Source organism: Glycine soja, chromosome 5 (assembly GCF_004193775.1).
Source record: "Glycine soja cultivar W05 chromosome 5, ASM419377v2, whole genome shotgun sequence".
NCBI lineage: Eukaryota > Viridiplantae > Streptophyta > Magnoliopsida > Fabales > Fabaceae > Glycine > Glycine soja.
Window position 1 is genome coordinate 34,007,184 of NC_041006.1, and position 10,141 is coordinate 34,017,324.

A 10,141-nucleotide genomic window follows, 5' to 3' on the forward strand; every position below is an offset into this window, starting at 1 on the left:
TTTTTTTTATCTTAACTGTAGTTAAATACTTTCTTAGATGATCTTAATTAAGAGTTCACCGCTTTCGCGTTGAATATTTGATGCATAATGCATTTCCAAGAATATATACTTTAATTATATTGCGCAAAGTTTCAACCCAAATAAAAAGATAGGACATTGTAGCCTTTTTTTTTTAAGAAGAAGGATCTTGTAGCCTTAATCATACTAAGAATGTGTTTAACTGAATAGTTAAATTAACCTGTTATCACATGAGTGATTATTATAAACTTATGATTACTTTAGATAAAATTGTTTTTTAATACTCTACATAAATTATGTGAAATGTCTTCTGAACTTCAAAGTCTTATGTGCCGCGTGATTGGAATCAGGAAAAACATTTGAAAAAAAAAAGTAATAATATTGGTGGGATCGACATAGTTGAGGTGCATACGGAAGTCATCTTACTATCATCATTTCCACTTATTGACTAACAAGTTCATGATGTATGGCTTGTAATTATCTAATTCGTATATGAAGCCTAACTTGTTGGAAAGTTTGTGAAGATCAGGTTCATCGAACAAGAACGAGATAAAAAAAAAATCTCACCAAATATAATTATAATTAGGCAGGGATCCGCTTAGCAGGTGTTCGGGGAAAAACTAAATATAAAGAGTAATTGTTTCTTTAAGGATGGGGTAATTTACATTTATTTATTTTGGTAAAATTATAAATTTGGTTCCCCGATTTATCTTATAATTCGATTTTGGTCTCCCTATAATTTAATTTACAATTTAGTTTTCCAGATTTTTGCAATTCAGTTGTATCAGTCTTCAATCCCAAAATTGGATGTTGATTGTTACTTGTCAACGTTTATCGCCACGTATTTCGTTTTTATTGGATGTTAATTTTGTGTATCTAATTAACGTCAACCTCCGATAAAATCGCAATATGTAACGGTCAGCGTCCAATAAAAGTGCAACACATGACGATTAAGGTAAACAATTTATTATTAACGTCCAATCTTGGGATTGAAGAATGATATAACGAGATTGTAAAAAATTAAAGATTAAATTCTTGAATTAAATTATAGGAGGATCAAAATCGTATTTTAAGATAAATACGAAAATCAAATTTATAATTTTGTCCTTTATTTTAATTAAGTATTTTAGTTAGTTACATTTTATGAATTTATTTTAAAAAATAATCAAAATTATAACACTAAATATTTTTTTATATAATAAATAGAAATACATGATTTATTTAAAAAATAATAATTTTAAAAACTAAATCTTTAATATATTTTCTTTGATTTAAGTTATAACTTACTAAAATATTACTTCTACAAGTCAAGTGAGAAGTTCAAGGTTTTTAAAATTGAAGGTACGGATCACATGCAATACCCTGAGAAGTCTAGCACAGCAAAGGTTCCTAGTCATAATTCATACAATACAACTTTTTCCAGCAAAATATGCAGAGCATAATAATTTCAAATAATTCACCCTTTTCCTATATGGCATAGCTACTAATGTAAAAACAGGAACCAAAAACTGCGAAAATCTCCATTTATGTAAAATTATCTCCCAAGAGATCAAGGGTACCTTCACTCACACAAATAACTTTTAAATTGTGATCATGAATTTCTCTTCAACGGGCATATATATATATTGTCCCATTCATTATAACGGATTCATTTGCCAATCTAACTAAGAACAAGGACCTCCAATTTAAAAGAAGATCCAAAACCATGAGCAAAATTTAATAATGTCTGGCATACAAGGGATGTGAATGTTTCTATGCTTGAAAATAATTAATGTCGTCCTGTGGTTCCAAAGGAACCAAGCTACCATCCAAATAATTTTTAACTTGTTTCCTTAGAGTAATCCGTGGTGCTGAATGAAGTGATGATTACAATTTTCAAGAACATCATACCCCATCCAGCATAGCAATAGGGCCAAGTCAAAGAAGAGTACCAGCATGAGGCTCATTCTTTACAGGAGTTGCCATAACACAGTTCAAAAAGTGATGGTCCCAAATCATATTCCTCCAAGCAAGATTCATATTTTAGCTGAATCATATTCCTCCAAGCAAGATTCATATTTTAGCTGGCAATCTGTCCAAAATTAATTGTGCCAAGAGAATACCAATAGTCCAATATCTTCATGAGGTATCACAACACCAAAATTTAGAGGAAAGACATTTCTTTTATTAATTTTGAATAGATTCATACGTATTTTCTATTGATTATGAAGTAGCATTATCTGATGTTTAATGACAATAGTTTATATAAGTAATAATAATTTATGTCTCTTGATCAAATGATTCAAAGTTTCAATTATAATTAACTTTTGAGTATGAAATAAATCATGTTAAAAAAAATATTCTTAATTTATGTATACTCACAATCTCCAATAAAGATTAATTACCACTACTAATAGAAAAATACTCCATACCAATAATATAATTAAAAAAATTATCTCAAGGCCTTTTCATTATTCTTGCATTAAAAAATTGGTAGAGTGCTAAAAATATTTTTAATTTATCATGACCCACTCAGGACTCAGGTGTCAAGCCAAAAACAAGTATTGCAAATTTACAATTGTCTTCAATTGCTTTGTCATTGCAAAAAACTAGCCAAAAGGCAGGCTCACGCGAACAATTTTTAAGCTTGCATATGTCTTTCCGCCAATGGGAATCAGAAGCGAAAATAAAAATATTATCCCCTTGTCTCAAAGAAAGAATTTCAAGTCGTGTTCTCCAATTCAAGCGTCACCGTTCACTTTCATTTTCCCAGCAAACTATTTAATATAATTAATAGTTCAATTTTTTAATGCCAAGCCCTCTCTTTCTTAGGTCTTCATAACTCTTTCCCACCTTACTCAACAAATTTTCTTTATCTCCTGATTTTTTTTGTCTCATAAAATATATCACTGAATATGAATTAGAATGTGTAACACATTTATTTTGAGCTTTGAAAGGAGAGAGAAATAGATTGATAGATTAGATAAAATTGATTTTATGATTATCCAATTGATAAGTTTTCTCTTTCCAAGATAAAATTTACTTTGTTTGTTTCATTATCATCATCTTTGTAAGTTATTTTATACAGACAAAAATATCAATAAATAAATGAAAAAAAATATTTTATAAAATTAACCTTATCATTATTAATTTATTTTTTGTTTTTTAATCCATATCATTAATATCATACGAAATATAAGTGATAAAATAATTATATTATATTAAAAAACTAAATGATAGTTTAAATTTTTTCTTCTTACATAACAATTAATGGAAAATAGAAATGAAGGAGTATGTTCTATTTTATGTATGAGTGGAGAGTAAATTTATGGCATGTCTATTTTGAGAAAACAATTTTTTTTCTGATTTCACTTTTAATTATAAAACTGTCAATTCTTTTTTGTTTTTAAAATTTGTTTAGGAAAAAGAAAAAATGTTTCACCACTATTTTCTATACAAATATGTAAGAACAACAAACAGATTGGAAATAATGTACAATTTTATAATTAAAAGTGAAAACAGAAAATGAAGACAAAATATTTTTTTTTCAAAGTCAACAAACCCACATGATATTGCATCTTTCCCAGACACTACTGAAAGTGGGATCAATTTCAGAAGGAACAACAATGGAATAAATGATGAACTTCAATTTATTTTTGGAGAGAATAACTTTATGCATTGCATGAGTCTAAGAATGGTAATTCAAACCATTCAATGGAGGAGAGACTAGAACAGATCATGGATTTTAACTGAGAAGATAAAGGTCTGGGTCGAAGGATTGAGGGAAGGATGTTGAATTGTAGAACCTGTTTGTGATTTGGTATCAAGGCTTGAAGAAATTGTCATTATTGGCTTTGGAAGAAGCTTTAGGAGAAAGGGGAAGAGAGAATGCAGAACTAAGTGACTTATTATATACCATATTATGACTTCATGGAATGAAAAAAATGGAAAATTGTATTTCTTTGTGACCAAATAAAATTCTACGTACATCAATATTCTGAAACAATAAAGAATTTGATTTAAAAATAAAGCTCACATGAAACAAAAATATTAAGAATTTGAGTTGCAAACACTCTTCATGGGAGAAGTAAAACAGAGAATAAAAAAAATAACATACATGTATCGACTTCTATATATACATTAAATTTGAATAGTTGTTCAAGGCCTTTAAAAATTTACTTTTTTTCAATAAGCTACTTGACTCTTCTTACTTTAAGCATTTCAGGCTTTCAGCTACTTGAGTTTTCTTACAATTTAATAAACATAGACATAATATGTAGTGATTCAAATAATTAATCTCTTCCTCCAGTGTTATCTCTTTAATTTATTTATATTTAATAAAGTAGAATGAATATTCACTATTAAGAATAATGAAATTTATCATTAAATTTTTTTTCTTTCTTAAAATTAATAAAGATATTTATTATTAAAGACATATATTATCGTTGTTATTATTAGCAAGATTAGTAGCTTTATCTCTTTCATATTTTTATTTAAATTTAAAGATACCGATGGAATATTCAGGAAACTTAATGGTAAAATCCTAGGAATTGAATTTTTTTTTTTGGGGTGTGTAATTTAATTTTGTGGGTTTAATTTGTTTGGGTCTTCATTAGTCGTTGAAGATTCTCCCTTAGTATTTTTTACAAGCACTTGCTTGTCTTTTTTTTCTTTTCTAGGTCAACAAAAACACTTGCTAGCTTGCAGTGGACTTCAATTTTCTTACTCTATGGTTCAGTGAAGATGAACAAGTAAGCTCAAGTAACTACAAATCGCACGAAGGAAAAAAAAAACAATTAATGAAGGTGCAACAATATTCATGTTACGGTTAATATCGTTATTAATGGAAAATTAGGTGCATGAACTCAAATGAGCTGTCAAATTTAATTAAATTAATTAATGGGAAGGACAAATTAAGGAGAAAACATAAGATTAAAATAGGGTTGGTATTAGTTACAAGCTTTAAGTAAGTGATCAATATAAACGATATTCTTGGATTATGACCATATAAGACTTTCTTAAGGGTCATTATTGGAGTGTGCCAACTTGCAAACTACACTATCACCTTCTATCTATCTTCTCCGGCATCTATGGTAACATACGATGGTACTCGATCACTACAGGTATCAACATATATGCTTTCAATTTGAATTTTCATAAAAATAAATAAATAAATAAAAGGTACCCTTGTTAGCAAGGCCAAAAGGTTTCTTTATTACTATTAAAGAAAAATAATTATGAACATTTTTCATGGTCATTAAATCACAATATATTATATATAATAAATTTATTAACTTATAAAATAATTTAAATGATAATTTATAATTATATAATAATGTAAAGCCTACACTGATAATACATGTACATTAAATTCTTATTATTATTGGACCAATCAAAAACATATAGTGGTAGATTATCTTTACGTAAAGCATTTGTAGTACTAGCTAGAAAAAGAAAAAGAAAGAAAGTGAAAGGGAAAGGACTAAAAAGGAGGATGAGGAAATCCAAATTAAGGTATGATGGGCATGCAATAATGTTCATTTGCCAAACCTCAATAGTAGCAATGCCATAAATTTGTAGATGATGACGTTGACACCTCGTAAGCAGAACAAAGCCACGCACCGTCTTCGCCACGTGCCTGGCACTGTGTCGGCGACGGTCAAAAGCCGGTGCTAGTCCCTGACTCGTGTGACCTTTCCTTTTATCCCCAAACCAAAAATTTGTACTTTTCCTAATTTATAAGTCGAAAAGTTTGAATCATTGACTTCTATACTCACTTATCACCGTCTCTTCACGCGCTCCTCCTGCACCTGTGAACCATACGCGCCCAATTATAACGGAACCCTCTTTTCCTCCCTTTTTACACGTGATATATATAAATTGTGGTGTGTGAATATTGTAACCTAATCATACCTAATTTAAGTTTAATATGTAAGAGTTCAATTTGAGAAATTAATACAAATTACAATTTAATGAAAGTAAAATGTTTAAATTAAGTTTATGAAATAATTTACGTTGTTAAAATGGCATCACCATTTATGTTCCTTGTCAACACTGCAGAAATTTTTCAGGATTGAAAAGTGGTTACAACATCCACTTGCATATGTCTAGAAAAGAAGAGATGGGAATCACGTAAAAACAATATCACAGTCAACCATGCTTTGTTTGACTATTCTTTTCCTAATCAACCCAAAGAATGGAAACACAGACCAGCGGCTGAAGATTTTAACTGGGTGAGGAAACCTTGGATTCTTGTGTATTTTTATTTTTTATTTTTTACAAATGTACAATTGGTGGTTTCGTCACTTTCATGGATTTCGGCAAACAAGGAGAGAACATAGAGAAACTCATTTTTTATTTTCATTTTATATAATTTGGGTTGAAAAGAGAAGGTATTATTTTGTAGAAGACTCCCGATTGGACTGAATAGTCAAGCAAAATTTTTTTAAAAAAATGAATCACATTTTTACTGCCAACTCTATGAGTTTCAAAAGGCTAAAGATTCTCTTCTGCTAAGTATTGATTGAGATTGCATAAGAGTACATTTTGTATAATACCTATGTACACACTCAAAGTATATATACAGCAAATAATATATTTTGTCTTGATCAAAGAATTCTTATATTATATTTTAACACATAGCTGACACTGAATATTTAATGAATTGGTCATAAGGTTAATTATAAGAAACCATATTATTTATCTTGTATAATTCTAGACTTAACAATAAACATTTGATTTTATTTATAGGGGAGGCTCCAGTGACAATCACCCTGTCTCCATAACTAATATCGATCAGTTTCCTTAATGGAAGTAACATGGACTGAAAAATGTTTCCATATGAGAAAGCACTTTCTGGTCTTCTGATTGGAAGGTATTTTGTCAACCTCCTTTTAAAGTGACCATAGCAGTTCTCCATTCAAACCCAAAGACTTTTTTTTAATTTCTTTCTTTTAAACCTTATATATACACATACATTAATAACTTCAAGAGATAAGCTACAAAGTCCCCACCAACCATATACGCGACCTCACACACAACCACAAACACACACTCTTTTCTTGTTGTGGTGCTTCTCCTTATTCTCTCTTTCTTCTTCATGTCTGTTGAACCTAAGGAACTTTACTACCAGGACCTTGTCCTAGACCCCAATATTAATAATCAACATCAGGGCACAGAAGCAGGATCTAATAATACTATGTACGAAAAGCACTTTTCCTCTACCATAATTCCTTCAGATTCAACAGCATATGATTCATCACAAGCCTTTGATCCCTCTTACATGAGTTTAACTGAGTGTTTGCAAGGGGGCATGGACTACAATTCACTTGCAACTTCTTTTGGCCTTTCTCCTTCCTCGTCTGAGGTTTTTTCTTCTGTTGATGGGAACCAAAAGCCAGCAGTAGAAGGAGGAGATGGAGGTGGTGGTGGTGGTGGCAGTGAAACCCTTGCGACCCTTAACTCTTCAGTCTCTTCTTCATCTTCTGAAGCCGGGGCTGAGGAAGATTCTGGAAAGAGCAAAAAAGAAAGGCAGGTGAAAACAGAAGAAGGAGAAGAAAACTCTAAGAAAGGGTAAGTAATTGTATTTCTTCTCATTTTCTTAAGCTAAGCTCAAACCCTTTCTTTTTTCCTTCTTTGTTAGGATTAGATTGTGTTATATATGGTGCAACTTAGAATTTTTGTTTCGGGAATTAACAGGAACAAGGAGAAGAAGAAAGGAGAGAAGAAGCAAAAGGAGCCAAGGTTTGCCTTCATGACCAAGAGTGAGGTTGATCACCTTGAAGATGGATACAGATGGAGAAAATATGGACAGAAAGCTGTCAAGAATAGCCCTTACCCAAGGTATAGAAAACGTTTTTCTCCTTTTTTTGCACCCAAATCAAGTCTAGCTAAAATTTTCACATAAAATAACTTCACACACAAATAAATTCCCTTTGCCAGTTTCCACGAGAAGGAATATGTTAGTTCCATAAAATAAAAAAATAAAAAAAAAGACTCATAGATCTTTACATTTCAAATGAATCTATTTCTAATATGAGTTACTAGTTATTATGATTACAAAACCAAGTGCCAAAAAGAGACATTACTCCACCTGATTGAATCCTATATGGTGAAGAAAATCAACAAAAGGAAAACCAAACTAGACCACCCCATTATCATACATTTGTTCACACAATGGCTTCAATTTCTTGGTTTAGCAATATTGTAGTAGTAATGGCCAAAGTGAAAAATGAAGTTTGATAGCTGAATAAGGGTGAATGATAATATTGCAGGAGCTACTACAGGTGCACAACACAGAAGTGCACAGTGAAGAAACGCGTGGAGAGGTCATTTCAGGACCCAACCACTGTGATAACAACGTATGAAGGTCAGCACAACCATCCGGTCCCCACTTCTCTCAGAGGGAATGCGGCTGCGGGAATGTTCACACCTTCTTCTTTGCTAGCCACACCAACTCCACTTGCAGCCGGGTCAAACTTCCCCCAAGATCTCTTCCTTCACATGCATCACCCTCACCACCAATATCACATTCACAACAACCTCTTCACCACACAGTCGACTACAAACACTACTACTGCTACTACTACCACTCCATCCTCGTTTTACTCTTCCTATAACAACATTAACAACTCTCTTCTTCACAACCAGTTTCTTCCTCCGGAATACGGCCTCCTTCAAGACATAGTTCCTTCCATGTTCCACAACAAGACCGGCCACCATCACCAGAATTAATTGATATCTATCCATGCAAAACGTACTCATTCTCTCTATTTATATATGATATCTATATCTATATATATCGATATTTGGCCTTGTTTATGGTCCACTTTGTATATATAATTAATTTGAAGAGATAGAGTTTTTTGTTTAGTTATGTGATTCTGACTCATTACACAGTCTAGCCTGCTTTGTTTTCGAAGTGCGTTAGCTAGCTTGGCATCGATGATCTACTATATTTAGTGGGGGTGGAGACTGGTTTAAAGGAAAATTAAATCATGGGGTACGTGTTTAGAGGGGCATAATTATTATAAGTACTTGTTAGAAACAAGATCTTTTTTATGTATATTAGTCATGTGTATGCATGCAGCCCATTTGGGATTTTCGCATCCAGTGGCTAGTGTAACGTTATTGATCTGAATCTGATTGAAATTAATATTACTTTGATGAGTTGGAGGACATCATTGTTACTCTCCATTTTGTTTTCCTCTTGAATGTTATTAGTCCTTGGAATATTTTAGAAAACTTATATATATATATATATATATATATATATATTGAACTATTAATTTGCCGTATTTGATCAACCAGACTTATATGAAGGCGCACATGCAAGTATATAATATGTGTAGAGCATTTAATCATAAGCATTCTTGAGGCACAGGTGTAAATACAGGAAAAAGAAAAAGAAAAGGTATTCCACTATTGAGAAATGAACATACTCCCAACATATTTTTTTAACACACTCTCTAAAATTACAAATTTTTATACGCATCTTATTTCATATTTAATGATTTTTTTTTCATTTTATAGTTTTTAATTAATTTTAACTAATAGTGTGCATGTGTTGCTAGTACGTGTTTGAGGTCTTTTTTTTCTTTAATATAGCAACAATTCAAAAGTTATGTGCATAGTTTTATAAAATATATATCTCTAAAAATAACCCTAATGTGCAGCTAAAGCATTGATAAAAAAAACTCACGTATTTATGCTGAAACTTTATTTTTTAATAAAAAAAATAAGGAACCCAAATTATGTTCGAGGACAGTAAATTAAGATACATAAATAGCTATTTGTTATATTTTTAACAAATTTAACCAAAAGATAAGTAGAATCATCAGCATACTTGAAGATTTGAGGAAGACCTGCAAAACCAAAAAATATATATTGGCTTTCCTGAATAATGAAATCTGTTGGCCTTGCTTCCGCTAATTAAAAAAAGAAAAAGAAACTATAGGCCGTGAAATGGTTTTTACGCTTGCCTAACTATATCTTTAATTGTCAAAGTAAAACAAAGCTGCTTAGTTTAGTGAAATGGAAATTTTATTCGTTGTCTTTTTCTTTTTCAGGGGTCAATACATAGAGCATGATCGATTAATGCATGCTTGATATTCGATATATATGAAAGGTTATATTAACTGGAAAC

The 10,141-nt window shown here is 31.0% G+C and overlaps 1 protein-coding gene across 2 annotated transcripts; it reads left to right on the forward strand.

The window, feature by feature from the left end:
* Window positions 1-6,788: 6,788 nt before the first annotated feature.
* Window positions 6,789-9,179, forward strand: LOC114412651 (WRKY transcription factor 28-like). 2 transcript variants are annotated; one of them, XM_028376622.1, is made up of 4 exons: window positions 6,789-6,871; window positions 7,115-7,569; window positions 7,696-7,839; window positions 8,271-9,179. In XM_028376622.1, exons 2-4 carry the CDS (start codon window positions 7,196-7,198, stop codon window positions 8,728-8,730), a joined length of 978 nt encoding a protein of 325 aa, XP_028232423.1. In that variant the 5' UTR covers window positions 6,789-6,871; window positions 7,115-7,195; the 3' UTR covers window positions 8,731-9,179. The 2 variants fall into 2 exon arrangements, with proteins under 2 accessions (XP_028232423.1, XP_028232422.1); XM_028376621.1 differs by lacking the exon at window positions 6,789-6,871 and having other exon boundaries at window positions 6,909-7,569.
* The last annotated feature ends 962 nt before the right edge of the window (window positions 9,180-10,141 follow it).

What these genes read in the sequence shown, in the direction of transcription:
- LOC114412651 (XM_028376621.1), top strand. Translation starts at nt 7,097, where the DNA reads ATGTCTGTTGAACCTAAGGAACTTTACTACCAGGACCTTGTCCTAGAC. An exon ending in GAAGAAAACTCTAAGAAAGG is followed by an intron (nt 7,570 to 7,695) that starts GTAAGTAATTGT and finishes GGGAATTAACAG; the next exon opens with GAACAAGGAGAAGAAGAAAG. An exon ending in AAGAATAGCCCTTACCCAAG is followed by an intron (nt 7,840 to 8,270) that starts GTATAGAAAACG and finishes ATAATATTGCAG; the next exon opens with GAGCTACTACAGGTGCACAA.